At 43.2% G+C, this 18235-nt stretch overlaps 1 protein-coding gene across 4 annotated transcripts in view; it reads right to left on the bottom strand.

The window, feature by feature from the left end:
* The window catches only part of Scn8a (sodium voltage-gated channel alpha subunit 8), a 168311-nt gene that overhangs the window by 58775 nt on the left and 91301 nt on the right, over positions 1-18235 (bottom strand). For all 4 annotated transcript variants that reach the window (XM_085678622.2, XM_085678620.2, XM_085678621.2 and 1 more), the window contains exons 7-12: positions 17923-18144; positions 16542-16605; positions 14175-14316; positions 12826-13032; positions 11358-11651; positions 1710-2066 (exon numbers count right to left, since the gene is read on the bottom strand). In XM_085678622.2, the coding sequence (XP_085534748.1) occupies positions 1710-2066; positions 11358-11651; positions 12826-13032; positions 14175-14316; positions 16542-16605; positions 17923-18144 (1286 nt within the window). The remainder of the gene's footprint in view (positions 1-1709; positions 2067-11357; positions 11652-12825; positions 13033-14174; positions 14317-16541; positions 16606-17922; positions 18145-18235) is intronic.

The raw sequence follows: 18235 nt of genomic DNA, 5'->3' as shown, positions 1-18235 counted from the left end.
AAATCAAGTAAAAATGCAATATAATGGTGATATCTTTGTTTATTTTGGCCAGTTCTCTGGGTTGCAGGACTTGAGTTATTGTTCATCATTAGTTCTCATTGTAACTTTAAACAATCAAGTCTCCAGAAGGGCAATACCCAAGCCAGTGAACAGAGATGATGTTGAAACCAACCGGAAGAAAAGAACTGGATTTTCAGAGTGTAATGCTTCTAGAAATAACTTATAAACTGGTCTAGAGGTGTAGCTTAGTGAGAGAGTTTTGGCCTTGTATGTAGAAGACCCTGGTCAGATCCCAGCAACAAATTCAACTGTCATGCCAGACACAGAAAGGAATGGGATATCTGTAGCTTGTAAGAAGCTAAGTATCTAAGGGACAAGGGATTTCCCTTTTAAATAAAGGGCAGAGAGATAGGAAGCAACCTCAAACACATTCAAACTGATCTCTGAATTGTTTTCTTTCATTTCCATCTACCCAGTGTGTGGTGCTGGAGAGGGAACCTAGGGCTGGTGGCATGCCGAATGCCACGTCTTCCATTAAGCTACCGTGCTAGCCCTATCTTTTGGATTTTCACCCGTTCAGCCAGCAACTGCCCTATGCAGTTGTAATACAGATGGCTCAGAACTATCTCACCCATGGTTATCCACTTTCCTCCCCACATGCATCGTGCTAATTAGAGGGCTGGCTGTCTTCATGCTGTTAGAGGTACTGAGTGGTTAGAACACCGGGCCAGCATGCTGCCTCAGGGATTCACACCAGCTGCAGAGGCACTGAAGACCTTTGAAGAGTTGGAGATGGGAATGGTTAGGATTACTGAGGTATAATAACTTAAAACCTTTAAAAAAAAAGAGCTTAGAATTTAAAGAAATGCTAAGACATGGCTTTTCCCAAAGAGGGGAACCATTACTGAGGCCTTAAACAATCGATTCTCCAAAGCTTTCATCTCTGCTCCTCTAGAACCCCAAAACTGACCCCATTTAAATTTATCTTCTGCTTCCATGTCCTTCCTCCCCCATGAACCATGTGCTTCTCACCCAACCTCCCACTTCCCCCTCCTCATTTCTTTCCATGCCAAGCCTTTCTGAGACTCAGGGTCCAGTTCTCTCTTGTTTTCAACTACTGGCATTGCTCGCCTGGTATAATGCATAAACATTCCTCTTTGGAAAAAAATCACATCTCATCCTTATAGAAGGGCAGAAAATTATTCAAAAATAATATTTAAAAAAACAGAAACATTAAGGTCTTTAAATTCCAAGCTATTTTCCTAGTAGGAAAAAAAGACAATGGAAGAGAAGCAGTGATTTCAAACCGGCTCAGATTAGGTCTCTGGTAGTGGCAACTGGTCAGTTTCATTCCATCCTGCAGTCAATCAAAGCAGGTGTGTACGGGGAGGGGCAGAGGGCAGCCCGATCTGCCCAGGTGGAGGGAAAGATTAAGAGGCAAAATAAAAGGAGCCCAGCAACAAGGAAGGCAGGGCAGGAGGAGACGAAGCCAAGTGTAAAGGAGAGGATCAAGGGAAGATTAAGAGCGGAAGGGCAGTAGGGACAGATGGAAAGAAGGGAAAGGCTGCGGCTTTAACCAGAATGGAAGGCAGCCCGTGAGGCCGGCAGGCTGGACGGGCAGGAGGGGTGCAGGAGCCGAGACTGCCATGCCTAGCCTGGTCCACTGTGTACTTCCTTACACTGTCCGTAGCTGCCTTATCTATTTTCACCTCAGGCAGGAGCCGTCCGATGTGAGAGCCGGGCCCGATGAGCGACACCACGCCATTGCAGTCCACTGTGCTGTTGCGCTTCACGCTGCGCCGCAGGCTGGGGAAGATGCGTGAGGAGCGGCTGCACTGGCTGTAGCCGCTGTAGCCGCTGTAGCTGCTGCGGCGCTCGCGGGCCCGGATCGGGATGAAGAGCGAGTCGCGCCGGCCCTCACTTTCCTCCACCGTGCTGTGCTCGTCGTCTGCGAACTCGTTCTCTGAGCCAGGATCTCGGAACCTCCCGGGGCCCCGGAAGCTGAAGATGCTGCTTTTGCTGTTGTGGCGGGAGAGGAAGGGTGAGCCTGGGATGCTCAGCAGCGACTACAGAGGACAAGGGAGGGAGAGAGAGAGAGAGAAACAGGGGTGGTGAGAGACCAACCAACCAGCAGCCTGATGCATCCGGGCCACACACCAGAAATTCCAGAAGGACGTCCAAGGTCTGTTACCGTTCATCATGTACTCTTAATCATTTCCCGCTGCCCATATACCTGGAGTCGCCTGTCTACTCGCTTTATGGACCCTGCACGCAAATCAGTATTTGGGGTTTTTTTTTGTGTGCTTACTACCGGCTCTCACAGAAAGTGCTTTTAAACATCGCCCAAGTTAGACTCCACAGTCCACGAGCAAGAGTTGTTAGAGGCGCCAGAACCACTGGCCCTCTCTCCACAGGAGCTCTGATACTACTACAAAATGCCACTGGTTAGTCAGCTGTCATGTGATTATACCTCTTCCACTTTAAAGCCAACATTTTTTAAAATCAGAATTTTAAGTGGCAGTGAATAATTTATCTCCTAATTTGTTTGGTGTAAACGACATAATCCCAGCTCACATTTTCGAGGAGCACTCTACCAAGTTTTCATTTTTCACCTCAACACCTATTTCCATTGCACATTCCCTCCAATATTTTATGAAAGTGAATTTTTTATGCTTAAATATGTTTTATTAATTACCACTGAATACTACTCTGCATCAAGAAAAATATAAATAGGCAACCTTAAAATTTAAAACTTTCTTCTGTGCCATGAGTCCCTAAAATATTTTTCAAATGATCTCATATTCAGTTTTTATTATAATTTTTATGAATGTAACCGATTGCACCACACACACAATATACATGTGACAAGCAAGTAACTTAGAAGCAGTTATTAAAGTGCACCTCTTGATGAGATGGTTATTTCTTAATCATGCCTCACTGCTTGTTGACAGGATTACTATGAGTAGAGGGAGACATGGCTCACCCACACCCATTCCTAATAATTCATTTCAAGTGTTGGGAAGCTTTATTCATACAAATATAATCTTGGAAAGAATTGTGTTATAATGCCATTCAATTCTTTGAACTCCTTCCAAGTTATAAACCAAAAACCACATGGCAAATCACCAGTCAGATGTATTTATTAGAGGAGCTGTCAGCCAACAAATTCACTCCTCTTTCCATCCTGCTGAGAGCAGTGAACACACTAATGGATGTGTTACCTGGTGAAAGCTGTCCTGTCCCCACCCGCTGGACTTCTGACGACCTCAAAAAGGGTGTTTTTACCAATTCTCAGGACACCATGAGTTACTCTCTCACTTCAAGGCAGCTAACACAACAGAAAAGGGAACACTCAAAACTATGTTTTATTTTCATCACGGTAGGCATTTTAAAATAAAATGGTCCTATCATAGTTCCTGCTTTAAATACACTGTATCAGTCTTCAGGCTGCAGACTCGGGCGGGCCTCCTTAGTTTGTGGGAGTCTGCAACTCCATCTAACTGAAAAGTGTTCTCAAGGTCAAAGGAAGTGGTCAAATTAAACTTGTTTTCTTTGAAAAAGCTTGGTCTGGTATTTATTTATTTATTTATTTATTCATTCATTCATTCATTCATTTATTAATATATGTGTCCCTGCGGGTAACCCAGTCCTGAACTTACAGCATGCCAGAACCTTCATAATTATTTTACTCTTAAGAGACACATGTAAGGAAGAGATGAATTGGGAAAGTTTCCTAGAGGAGTTCCGGCCCCTGTGTTAGAGAATACTCTGTAGGTGGAATACTTTCAATTGTCCTTTATCTGACATAAAAGACAATGAGCCACATAGGCTACCTGGGGAGTGAAAAAAAGGAACCCCTGAAAAGGGAAGGGGAAGAGGGAACACCCCACAATCCCCCACACATGCACAGACACAGGGGAGTTTTGGGGTAACAGGGCCTGATCCTAGGCACAAGTCTATATAGGTTAAAGGTTAGGGTATCCGGTTCTTGAAAACTGATTGATTGCAAAGTATTCAAGTGCTCCAAGGGAGATGAAAGCCCAGTGTGAAAACCAGTTCTATAAGAGAGAAAAGCTTGCTACACCACTGGCCTGAGACAGCCCTCACTGCTCCTGGTTTTATCAACTTAGTCTTTGAGGGAACTTTCACAATTCTAAGCTGCAACAGGTGTTTTTGCTTTGGGGCTTAGACCCAATTATGTGCCAAGGTGACAGCTGAGTCAATAGAGCACACACACAGTAAACGTTAAAGGAAAACTTGTCCAGCACATTCTGTGATAATCCTAGAACGGCAGCTGTGCTCAGTATTTGGTCCTTGTCTCTGTGCTGTCGAGAATTCCATTTCTGGTTCTATGTTCGAAGTGTTTTTGGCTCCTGTCTCTTACTGTAATGTACAAAGCCCCTGTCCCTAGACGGGTTACACTTTCTCTGAAGTGCCCTTCACTCTCAAACCTGTGTCTTTTGCTTGTTGTGTGATTTTCCTGATTTGGTTCTAAGTAACCCGCAAACTTCTGAAACATGTCTGAGTTTTACCACTGGAGGCCACATGAAGACACTCATGGTCAGGACTAGGGGTGCAGTCCACTGACAATCTTGCCCAGGTTCCACAAGGGTCTGGGTTCTACCCCAGCACCACAAAAGAAAAAAAAAGTTAAAAAGAAAATAAATTAGAATCATTGTTACCCTCCACATATGTGATGGTGATGCCACTGTGGAGACTCACGCAACGCACACTGGCCTTGTGGGAAGAGGCTGAGTTTGTGTCCCTCTCAACGCCCTCCACATCCTGGCACTGAGAGGGGATGTCACTCTGGTTAGAGTCCAGAATGCTGGCTGCATCATGTTTGTAAATGAAAGCTGATATCATACGGGTACACACAGCCAGCTTCTACATGTCCTTCTCCCAACTGGGGCCAGCAGCAGAACAGGGCCTCTCTACTCCACTCTCATCTGACCTGGGCACCCTCATTGGGTTTCTGCTTCTTTCCCTGAACCTGTTCTACTCAACGTATGCAGTGTGGGCAGCATTCACAGATCAATGCTAGCACAAAACTTACTGGCTTACAGTAAGACAAATGAACACTAGAAAATTTTATGACAATTAACGTTGTCAGAACATCAGAGAGTACAATAATTTTTCTAGGACTTCATTGTTACATTTTACAATAGTACAGTTCATGAACAATTGGGAAAAATAGAAAAAGTTTAGTGAAAACGACTGGCTGGAAGATGTTGTCTTAAGAAATAAAGACAAAAGCTGGGCATGCTGTCATCCCAGAACTCAGGAGGTTGAGGCAGGAGGATCACACAAATTTGTGATCAGGTTAGGTTATAATATCAAGATCCTGTCTCAACAATAACAAACAGACAAAGAAGCAGGACCATAGCCAGAAGACTACACCTCTGTCCCACACAGCAGCCCCATGATCTGAAGGACCACACTGAGACAGCGTGTCACAGCACCAGAGGCAGGTTTGAGAAAGTACAAGGCTGAAAAGTCTGAAATAATTTGGGGTCTATGTGGGCTATAGAGGAGGTATTTAACTATTGGGTACTCAGCCCTAGAATGGTTCGGAACAGGGAAATATTAGCTTATAAACAAAGGAAGTAGGTAGGGACAGTAGTTTTGGATTGTTTAAGTTATGCATAAAAGGCACACTCAAAAGCAACTACGAAGGCAGATATAAGAGAAACTTAATGAACTGCAGTAGCTCAGAAATCTGAGGACCTCACTAGAAAGACAGATGGACAAACAAACAGGAGCATCTCTGCTATCTCCCACAGTCATCTCTGATAACCTGTATCCTAGGACAGGCTGTCAAGTCTCCTCCACGATTGAGTGCACTTTACTTAACTTCATTGTTTCCTCAAATGTGCACAGGCAGCCGGCCCCTCCAGGACTGTGCCCTTCAGTGGTTCTCATACTCTTCCTCCCCACTGTACAGCCTACTGCACCTTCGGTCAACTCCTCAGTCCTTGTACAGCACTCAGCCCCTCTGTCCAAGGGTAGCAGCTTTTCATTGTTGTTAAATCTCCCTGGAAATCATCTACAAGCTCCTTAAGGGCACATGCCTTTTTTTCCTTATCTCTGTATATCTCTTGGACTGTTTTGTATATAGTAGATATAACTACATTACATGGCTTGTATTCTGATTATACACTGCAAACTGGTCATGCTCACATGTAAGGGTCTCTGTCCCCCCGGATGGATCGTGTTTCATTGACACTTCCTGTGAGTTAAATGCTACCTAAAGAAAGATATTTTATTTGACAATAAAATTTAATTTTATTTAATAAAATGCCTATTCTGTCTCAAAGCCGTGGCTCTATTAACTCCTGGGATCAAATCAGGTTTATGAAATGAGCAGGTCTTACTTCTTATTTTTAAAATTCTTCTTGCCAAACAACTAAGTGTCTCAGCTCTTCTCTGACAGTCAAATCAGGCCACTAGGAAACATGACATGCAGAGATTTTTCTTGGGAGAATAGCTCTCAGTTGCTCTGGACTTAAGGGATGGACTTACGTTTTCCACACACAAGTCTGTATATGTCCACAGGCTGTGATCGCTGGCTGTTTGAACTACGACACATAGACAGGTGGTTTTAAACATCTTTCATCTCCTCTCACATTTCCTTCCCAACAGTACAGGGATTCCTCGCATGGGATCCAAGGACTTCCAGTTATCCTTCAGGTCTATTCAGCATCCTCTCTCCCAACCAGCTCAGAACTATCTGGTGATAGTACTATGTCTGTATATCAGTGAGAAAGAATGGCAGGGGAAGAAATTCTAGAGTAGAAGGGAACTGAGCCCAAATGGTGGCTCTAGTGCCTATTAGTTAATAGCCTGGATACATTAGCAAGTCTCTCTAGGTTTCATTTCCTTCAGTCCTTCCAAATACAATCAGAGAAACTGCAGGCAAGTCCCAGGACAAAGAATGCTGCTGCCATGTGGGACATCTAAGTCTAAGCCAGTCTTGGCAGTCAGCCATGGCAGCGAGTAATCCTCAATTTTTTTCAAATGGAGAAATTAGAGGAAGTGAACACTTCCATGCAAAGCAGGACATCTCAGAACCCAGTTTTATTTTCTATGAGAAGGAGCAATCAATGTGATTCTGCTAAAGCCTATAGAGTAATCAGAGAGTATTGAATAGCCGAGCCGAGGAGCAGCAAGGTACTCATTCTGGAGCCGTCACTGTGCTCCAGGCAAGGACAGAGCTATAACAAAGCAGTAATCACGGTCCCCAAAGAGCAGGAGCGGGAGGGAGGTGAGAAGGTGACGCTGAGGTGACTTCTGTGGACCATGATGACCATGTTCTAGAGGGAATGAAGTCAGGTTTCAGCAGGCCCTGCATTCATTTGACCAACACATCTGAATGATAGCCATGGGTATAAAAGCTGACTTTAGACTTCAGTAGAAGAGAGGATGTGAACACAAACACACAAGTAGATAGGATATACACACAGTGAAAAGCAACAAAGACATACACAACATGATGGAAAGATGGAATAGAAGACTACTGCCGATGTGGGATGCCACATCGCTATGAATATGTGTTGCTTTTATTGGTTGATGAATAAAGCTGCTTTGGCTATGGGAGGACAGAATATAGCTAGGTGGGAAAGCCAAACTGAATACAGAGTGAAAGAAGGTGAAGTCGAGGGGATACCAGCCATAGGAGAAGCAAGATATGAGGCAACAAGACATGAGCATTGTGGTAAAATATAAAATAATGGAAATGGGTTAATTTAAAAGTAAGAGCTAGCTAATAATAACCCTGAACTACTGGCCAACTTTTATATTTAATATAAGTCTGAGTGTTTGTTTATTCAGGAACTGGAGGGTGGGAGAGAAACTACCAGTTACATACTGCTTTGGGGGTTAGGATAATTCTTCACAGAAAGATGTAAAGAACAACTGTGATATGGACATTTACAGATAGGACAATGCTTAGGGCATTTCCACACAAAGTAGAAAACAAATATCATATATGAGAAGAATCTGGTGGTATGTTCTGGATTAAGGACTGGGTGCCTGATGAGGCCCAATGACTAGAGACGGAAGGATGGATTGCATCCATATTGGTGTACGTGATGCTTCAAACCCTACAATAAATAGCCAGGACTTAGTTAGCAAACAGAATTACTCTCATTAGCGAAAGTCATTGTTCCCAATTAAATAATTCTGAACTGTCAATATTTTCTTTAATACCCAACTCAAACTCTTATTTCCTTTGGTAAGATTTTACATTTTCTATGATATGGAAAAATTATGATCAAGTCAGGGAGCATCTATGTCTACAAACATCTTGCCCTTGCCTATTTTCCTGAGGTTTCAAGGAAGAAGGGATATGGTGTCCTTTCCTGTTAACAACTGCATCTGTTCCCATCACCCAAGACTGCCATCCATGTCTATTCTTTTGTAGTTCACTCTCTAACCTGACTCTGCCAGCTTTTGTCCCCCATTATAAAGGATCCTTATTTTCATTCACAGTCTTTTTTTTTGTGTTTATTTATTTTGAAGTTTTATTTTACGTGTATGTTTTGCCTGTGTGTATACTTGTGTACTCTGTGCACGGCTGGTGCTGGTGGAGGACAGAAGAAGGTTTACTGGGAATCAAACCTGGGTCCACCAGAAGAGCAGCTGACCCATCTTGGGAGCTACGTGTGTTGTTTTCCTTCTTTCAAGACAGGGTTTCTCTGTAGCCCTAGCTGTCCTGGAACTCACTCTGTAGATCAGGCTGGCCTTCAATTCAGAGATCACCTGCTTTTGCCTCCTGAGTGCTGGGATTAAAGGCATGTGCCACTACACAGAGCTGTGTCTTGTTTTCTTGAGACAGAGTCTAAGTAGTCTATGTAGTCCATGTTGGCCTTGGCACTCTTTTGCCTAAGCCATCTGAGTCTTGGAATTACCAGACTTGGAATTGATACGGTTATCAAGCTTCCAAACATATCTTTAAATCTGCATTGGTTGTCTCCACTTCACTCAATGTGGCACGCATCTTCACTGTATTATATTGTGTCACTTAAGTCCTCAATGACTCTTCTGCTGCCAGTTTGAAGGAATAGTTTCAATTCAAATTTTACTAGGCACCTCTGTTCAATTTCAGTCCACTGACTACTGTCCTGTATTCTCCAACCTTTCTACTCATAGCCTATCAAACCACTGTTCTTTTAGCATCCATGAACCACAACAGTCAGGCCTAGATCCTGTGTTCTTTGTGAGTAGTGCCATAGGTTTCATGGTTTTAGTGTCTATGCTCAGTCAGGACATCCTCCTAGAACTGTCACTCTCATTTACTCTGATGCCTGAAAGACCTCAGCGCTTCATTATACTCAAGTAACTCAAACTTGGGATTTCTAAGCCATAATATACTTTTCTTTCAAACCTGGAGCACCCTTTTCTATTGCTTCTGCCTCATCAGCACGCACATTTGTTATTTGGGACTAATTTCTGTTTATCCTTTAAGACTCATTTGGAACTTGGCTTTCCCAGAAAGTTCTGGCACACGACTCCAAAACAACCCTAATATGTTTCACTTATGAAAAAAATATATGTCACACACACACACACACACACACACACACACACACACCACACACACAGAGAGAGAGAGAGAGAGAGAGAGAGAGAGATTTTACATCTGGATGCCATATTACACAGTAAGAGCCCAAGGGCAGGGATGAGGTTTAACCATCTCTTAATATCTAGTACCTAGGATGATCCTTGAATCTCAGTAGCTACTCCATAAATTCTTGCTACATGGACAATGAGAACTATATTTTAAAAAGTGATCTGTTGACAGTACAAGACCCTACTTCTAAAAGTGGTCTGCAAGATATTATAGGACTATAGCCAGAGTTGGATGCCCCAATATTACAGAGAAACCTTGGGTAACTGTGCAGGCAGACAGCTGTTTCTATCATTTCTTACATTTTTTGGAAGTCGCTTGCTTGCACTTCCTGCTTACTCAGGTAATATTACTTTTCTTCTCAGGTCTTTGATGGGGCTGAAGACCTGTTACAGTTACAACCCTCTCCAATCTTATCTAAGGGCGTACTAGGTACAAGACAAAGACTCTTCAGGAAAGACAACTATTGGAACAATTGCTGTAATTTGCCAGTCACCTATGGTCTGGACATCTGGAATGTGTACTTGCTGGATGTTGTTCTTGTTGGTTATAGTTTCATTTTTGTTTATGTTATTTCCTTTCTCTAAGCAATACTTGATAATTTTTCTTATTGTATATAGTTTTATGTTAGAATTAAAACCTCCTTAATTAGACAAAAAAGGAGAAACGTTTTGGGAATTTGGCCATTCAGTCTAATAACCAATGGAATGGAATGGGTTGGCTCGGTGGGCAATCTTCTCTGAGGATACGTGACCCTCTAAGAAGTGAGTGAGATGCTCTCTCTGGGATGTGGTAGGCTTCCTGATGCCACAGCTCAATGACCTGGTCCTGAGCTTTCCCCATCCTTCCCTGGTGGACAAAGAGGCAGCGGCACCACTTCATTCTGTATTCATGAGTGTGTTATTTCCATTTCATCTGTGACTAGATCCTAGACTTCCATGGATTGTTGCTTGGCCGAATACACTGCTCCTTCCCCTGTGACTGTGCTCTATCCACAACTAATAAGTCTGCAGCATTTTCTTGAAATGGGAATTAAATGGTCACCAAATATTTTTAAACCCAAAGTAGTTCATTATATGCTGATATTTACAATAATAAAATGATAAGCCATTGACAGTTTCTCCACCTGGTCTTAATTTCCACATTTAACAAAGCTGGATAAAACTGGAGGTTTTTCATACATTACAGGATAATTTATAACATCGTATGGCCACAAAAATTAATTGTCAGAAACTGCGATACTCAAAAAGGACTTTCACAACAGCTATTATTTGCAACAATCACATACAATTACAGCAGTTCCACCACATATAGGAGAAAAGCCCCTCCTGCTGTTTGACCTCAAGGCTTGCTAGTGTGATGTGATTGCCGGTGTGAAGTAATCGTTAGTGTGATGTAATTGCCAGTGTGATGTAATTTGCCAGTGTGATGTAACTGCCAGTGTGATGTAATTGCCAGTGTGATGTAATTGCCGGTGTGCTGTAATCACCGATATGATGTAATTGCCAGTGTGTTGTAATCAGCAGTGTGATGTAATTACTAATGTGAAGCAAGGCTGCCCACTGTGATTGTAGGGCCCTGGAGCTGCTGCTCACAATGGAGGAAGAGTGTCTGGGGAGGCTTCCATCTGGGGAGAAAGGCCAGTGCAGGGATGAGTCTGGGAGCTGCAGGGCCAAGGGGGATGAAGAAAGCAGGGTTCTTTAGGCTTGCAACAACGCAAAGAGTTTACCTGATTCATGATGGAAAATTTCCTCCCTATCCTGTTGTCTGGAAGCCGGAAGCCCTTCCTTCTCATACCATCTTCCGACTCTGACTTAAACACCTTCTCAGGGTCTCCTTTCTCCTCCCCCTCAGAGAGCTCCTTCTGTTTCCTCTTCTTTCGCCTGTTCCTCCGCTCCTTGGCACTCTTTGAGCTGAGTTTAGAAAGTTCAGATGAGCTCCGTGGAGAGCCAACCCCATCTTCACCTTCTTCTTCAATGGCATCTTCTGAGACAGTGCCTGCTGAAGTGGCCATTGCAGCAGCCTAGGAAAGAGCCGTAGCGATAGACCTCGTCACAAACATTATCTGGAGCCACCTACATCAGCCACAGACAGACAGGGACATGAGCCTGCCCTGAGGAGGAGGTTGTGGTCAGCACTGACTGCTACCACCTTCTGGGTGAGCTTGCATCCTGGTACACATGCCTGAGTGACCTGCACTCATAGCAAGCATGTTGGGGATTCACTCTGAGGATCCCATACATAGGGATCTTCATACAAAGGATTCCTTAGTGAGCAACAACAGAAATGAATGCTTAAAAATCATATTACATATTAAAATACATATATATGTCTATATATGTGTACGATATATATGAGAATAATAAATGGTAAGAGTAATAGAATCACAACTGTTTCTAAATTTTGTTTTATGCCTATCTTCATTTTAAGTTTTTAAAAAGTATTTATTTTTATAAATGTGTGTGTGTGTGTGTGTGTGTGTGTGTGCGCCATGATCTTATGGACAAGGGTGAGCAGTTGAGACCAAAGGTGAACCTAGGATCCCACCCACCCTGTTTTTTGAGATAGGGTCTCTCACTAGCCTGGAACTGACCAAACAGGTTAGGCTGGCTTGCCAGGAATCCCTGGGATCCACCTGTCTCTGCCTCTTCAGGGCTAGGATTACAGATGTGAGCCATCCTGTTTGGCTTTTTGGGTGTGTTCTGGGGGATAAACTCAGGTCCTCATGCTTGTGTGGAAAGTACTTTACCTGACAGAATTCTCTCCCCATATTTTCTTTTTCTTTTTTTTTCAAAGTTTATTAAGTTATGAAAGTTTCCATTTCCGCCCCTCCTCCCACCACCCTCCCACTCCCCCCCCCCCCCCATATTTTCTTTGAAATGAGAAATAATACTCTATGGCCATAGTGAATCCATAATGGGTTCACTGTGTTTCTCTGTGTTTGGGGATGCAGTCCCGTTGTAGAGCACCTGTGCTCAGGATACCCAAAGTTCTGTGTCCAATCCCCAGCACAAGGTCAATAGACAAAGCAGACCGGGCTTATTGAAGCACGGCATTAACTACTCATCAGAAGTTAATAAGTAGATAACTTTCTAGTCATCACAGCAGCTGGACGCTGAGCTAAGGTAATCAATAGAAGAGCGCTGCAGTGGCAGTCAGTAGCAGCAACATCAGGAAGCAGGTGCAAAGTCACCCACCTGGGCTTCTTCCTGCTGCTTCTTGAGCTGCTCCAGCATTGCTTTGAACTCAGCTTCTTTTTGCTCGGCCTCTTCCAGTGTTGCCTGGTTCTGCTCTTCGTAAGCCATGGCCACCACAGCCAAGATTAAGTTCACCAAGTAGAAAGAACCCACAAAGATGACCAAGACAAAGAAGATCATGTATGTTTTCCCAGCTGCTCGTAAGGTCTGAAAGACAAAGGCCATCTTCTCAGCTATTTCATCGAATGAAGCAGGGTGAAGACACAGTGTGAGCCCAGCTCCTTGGCAAGGCTACTGCTGACCACGTAAGTCAGAGCTTCCTTGTATGGTGCTTGTGTAGTACTTTACACCAATCCCACATCCCAGCAGTCAAACGCCTTCCTAATGTTTAAGCCTCACTTCCACTGTGGAGAAAATATCTCCTGCATTTTGCTTTCATAGGAAAAATTCTATCTGTCTGTCTGTATGTCTGTCTGTCTGTCTGCCTGCCTGTTTATTTTAGACAAGGTCTCACAATGTAGCCCCGGTTGGTATAGAACTTGCTATGTAAATCAGATTGGCTTCAAATGCTATGAACCTTTTGCCTTTGTCTCCCAAATGCCAGAACCACCAACCCATACCACAGACCTGGCTTACCTTTATTCTTTCAGTTAGCAACGATTTTACGGAATTTAGAATTTATTAGGCCCAACAGTAAGAACTGACCTGGGGATTGGAACTAGAAGCCTGTTTTAGAGGTTCCTTTTTGCAAGGAGAGATTTATTTTTTATTCTCTAACTAACCAGCATCATCGAATACCATAGAGAAAACAATGGACTGTCATGGGATCATCAGCAACACCAATTTCCTCATTATGACTTGAGAAATTACAAGACACCTAAAATCATCAGTGTGGCCCAACAGGATGGGGACCAGTCTTATTCTCACTCATACCACACCTGGAAAAAGTTCAAATTACAGCTCCAAGTCATACTTCAAGGTCCCATGGATAGAAATCCGGTCATGTTAATCCTGGAAGGAGCCTTGCACAAACGAGAGTTTGCTATTTCTTAGGTGCTCCACCACTGAAAACCCGGAAGACATGCTGCAGAGAGTGACGTGTGGGGGAGCAGCAGGCTGCAAACCTCCAGGCCAGCCCGAAGCTGTCAAGGCGTAAGCTACAGTAGACCATGACTAAACATTCAAGAAATAGGGCTGAGAGCTGGGTGAGTTCACCCACCCTGCCGTGTGGGAAATGCCATTCTCGGACCCCATCTTATCTCCTCACTGTAGGTCTGTTACACAGAAGTCCCCAGCTCATCAGGTCCTCATGCGGACAACATCACTACAGAAAAAGAGGCACTGCTTACCAACTGATACAAGTTCTCCCAGTAGTCCTGGGTCATAAGGCGAAATAACGCCAAGAAGGCCCAGCTGAAAGTGTCAAAGCTCGTGTAGCCATAGTTGGGGTTCCTTCCCGCTTTCATACACTGATATCCCTCTGGGCACTGCCTGAGGAAAGAAAGGGACACACACTGGGATGAAGACACAGCTAGTAACCTCGAGTCCCTCAGTTTTATTCCTGGCAACACACACACACACACACACACACACACACACACACACACAATGTGGTGGCAATCCTATTGTATTTTAATAAATAAAGCTTGCCTGAAGATCAGAGAGTAAAACAGCCCCACTGGTCAGCCTTACAGACCGGTAATGGTAACATACACCTTTATTCCCAGTAGCCACACTAGTTTGCCATAGAAACCAAGTGGTAATGGTGCAAGCCTTTAATTCCAGCCCTAGAGAAACTATTCTCAAACACAATCTCATTCTGAGATTCCTGGAGGCAGGATCGTCATTTTGGACTGAGGTTGAGGTAAGAGTCAGTGGTTGGCTGTTTTGTTTTTTGAATCTTCAGGTTGAACCCCAATTTCTCTCTTTGAATTTTCATTAATTGTGCTTCATATACACACGTGCACATGCACACACACAGAATGAGAGAGAAAGGAAGTTTAGAACTTTTCAAAATAATCCTCCCAAGTCATGACCTTGGAAATAATAGATTACATAGATCCATGTATTCCATGCCCTTGGAGATAGACGTAGCCACCTTTACAGCCTGGACAATAAAGCTGGAAGAAAGATAAGCAGAGAGAGAGAGAGAGAGAGAGAGAGAGAGAGAGGAGAAAGGAGGAGGGGAGGAGGAAGAGGACGAGAAAGAAGAAGGGGAAGAAAATAGCAGCTAATTAATGTCTGGGGAAGGCCTAGAATCTGAATGACCTGGCAGTCTTCAAGGATGAAGATGCTGAGATCTGTGCACACCTAGGTGTTGGGAGCTCAATGGGTGGAACCCATGGATGTACACTTAGAGATAGGCCAGATGGCTGGATGTGTGCCAAGCATAAGAATCGCTGTCTTATGATATCACAGATTCACATTAATGCATAATTTCAATCAAATTATTAATTGATTAATTAGTAATTTAAATTAGCTGCTATTGTCATTGACAAATACTTGAATGTTAAGTTCTTGGTTGTCTGTTCTTTTAACACTTGGTGTGCTGACCTAAGTTACAGTGATTTCAATTATATGATGTCAATTATATGATTTCTTCTGCCTTTGGACACATTTGATGTCTCTTTTAATGTAATTTATAGTATCTACTTTAATATAAAACAATTTATGGTTGTCAGGGTCATATTAAAACAGTAGATCCTAGGGGACCAATGTAGTGAGTGAACCATCACCACCCTACATGTGCTTACAGAATAGCTGTATGGATAGTATTATAATGTGTGTGTGTGTGTGTGTGTATAATATTACATGGTGAACCACCACCACCCTACATGTGTTTACAGAATATCTGTATGGATAATATTATAGTGTGTGTGTGTGTAATATTACATGGTGAACCACCACCACCCTACATGTGTTTACAGAATAGCTGTATGCATAGTATTATAGTGTGTGTGTGTGTGTGTGTGTAATATTATATGGTGAACCACCACCACCCTACATGTATTTACAGAATAGCTGTATGCATAGTATCATTGTGTGTGTGTGTGTGTGTGTGTGTGTGTAATATTACATGGTGAACCACCACCACCCTACATGTGTTTACAGAATAGCTGTATGGATAATATTATAGTGTGTGTGTGTGTGTGTGTGTGTGTAATATTATATGGTGAACCACCACCACTCTATATGTGTTTACAGAATAGCTGTACTGAAGTAGTATAATAACAATAGCTTATTAGAACTATGCCATGCAGGAGAAATCCAAGACTAGTTGGATGGCTTGGCACCATTCTTAGAGCTCAAATAGAAGCTAAATCTAAATTAGTATCTCAATTTATGCTATCCCTTCCCCATAGTGTCAGGCCTGGTGCTCTTCGGTTTGTCCTTGGATGCCGAACTCTCTCTGAGACAGTGTCCTTGTTCCAAATTACAGTAACTGTGCTAAATGAGGATGAGAGGGCCCTTGGGAGGTAGGTAAGCTACTGGGTGCCACCGTTTCCCTTCTTCTCACAGCTTTGATTTTAGCTTGAGATTACTCATGCAGCCACCTTCTAGGGAAACGTCAACCCTGGATTGTCAAATACGAAACAGAAAGAAAATCTAAGTCATCCAACAGGTCAGACCCAGTAAGTGCACACAAAGAAACTGAGAGCTTGCTTACTTAGATCCAATACACATTAGGGAAGAATAACATTGGGTGAGCTACTTACCCAGCATCGGAACTGTTTCCACAGAGCAAGGGTTCCAGCATGCCAGGAACCGTGTAAAAGTTTGCTAGAAGAGTTGGAAGAGGCAGGAAATGAATAGGCAGATTTCAGTGAATGAGAGAATAAGGTTGCATGGTCCCTAGCTTGCCAGCAGGAGCAGCTATTGATTTTAGCTCATATAAATCCTTCTCAACAGCAGAAAGCTGATGAGAATTCCTACCATTAATGATCTCCTGTGTGTCTAAAGCTAAGAGCTACCCGAAAGCCCTTGAGGTGAAGCTATAATCACCAGTAATTTCATCTCTGAGTGCCAGGTTCTGCTAATTGGATTAAAGGGTCTAAGTCAGTAGCTCTCAACCTTCCTAGTGCTGCAACCCATTCATACAGTTCTTCATGTTGTGGTGACCCCAGCCATAAAATTATTTCATTGTTAATTTGTAACTGTAATTTTGCTACTGTTATGAATCATAACGTAAATATCTGCTATGCAGTATATCTGATATATGACCCTCTAAATGGGTCATGACCCACAGGTTGAGAACCACTAGTCTAAAGTAAGTTTCTGAGATCTTCCTTCCTTTATACAACTTGACCTTTTAACCTTGTAATATTTTCATCAAGATGTCCTAAAACCCTGCACTAGACATTACTGCCATGTCCCACTTTAAACCAGAAGGCTCTGTCCCTGCGGTCATCTTTGCAACACTTTTTTGAGTCTCTTGAATGACCAGGGATATTTTGTTTTGTTGTTGTTAATAGAAGCATTGTTATACCAAATTCTCCTTAATATAAGATCCCAGTGCTTTGATTTCTCAAATGAAGTTATAAAAACTCCTTAACTGTAGTTAAGATCAAATGGTGTCTTAGAGATCACCTGAGTCCCTATAAGAGAGCTACTGCAAAGCTCTTACGAGTATTCAAGAGCTTTGGTTCCTAAGTACAGTCTAGACTGAATGCTTAACTCTCTTGGGTAAACAGCAGTGGAAAGCAGCATGCTGAGCTTCTAGGCATGACTTCAAAAGCAGAAGTTTAGGGGTGCACATGAAGACATTTTAACCGTTCATTTGGTTTTCAAGGGCTGAGGCTTAGTCAGAGGTAGAGGTATACAATGAGGCAGGCAGATCTCACCCCAGCCTGGTCTACAGAGTGAGTTCCAGGACAGCCAGTGCTACACAGTGGAACCCTAACTAAAAATAAAATGAAATATAAAATAAAGATAAAAAGCTTCTGCACAGTCCTGTCTTGGAGACAGGGGAATGGCATCCCAGGCCGAGTCTGGCAGTGCTAAGCCTTTCTGGCCCAGACCACTTTGTGTAGCTCAGCAGTGGCCCCTGATAAGTAATCTTGGGTCAAGTTTTCGTCTTGCAGTGGAGGGGACACCTACTTTTATTATTGATGTATTCTTCCCAGTCAAAGCCTCTGGTGCCATTTTCAAGATAGCTCTCGTTAAAGTTTATGGGCCACACCACACACTTGTTTCGAAGATTCCCCATGAACAGCTGCAGGCCAATCAGGGCGAAAACACTCAAGCAGAACACGGTCAAGATCATCACGTCAGACAGCTTCTTCACAGACTGAATGAGGGCGCCTACAATTGTCTTCAGGCCTAAAGAGACAGAGCCCCCAAAACAGAGTCAACTCAAAGTCCTCCCTACTTTCCCTAGCCTCCCACTTAGTCCTACCTCCAAGTCTCCTAT

Source organism: Myodes glareolus, chromosome 19, assembly GCF_982192425.1.
Source record: "Myodes glareolus chromosome 19, mMyoGla1.1, whole genome shotgun sequence".
NCBI lineage: Eukaryota > Metazoa > Chordata > Mammalia > Rodentia > Cricetidae > Myodes > Myodes glareolus.
Note: the sequence above shows the minus strand (reverse complement) of the source record. Positions and strands in the feature narration are given on the sequence as shown.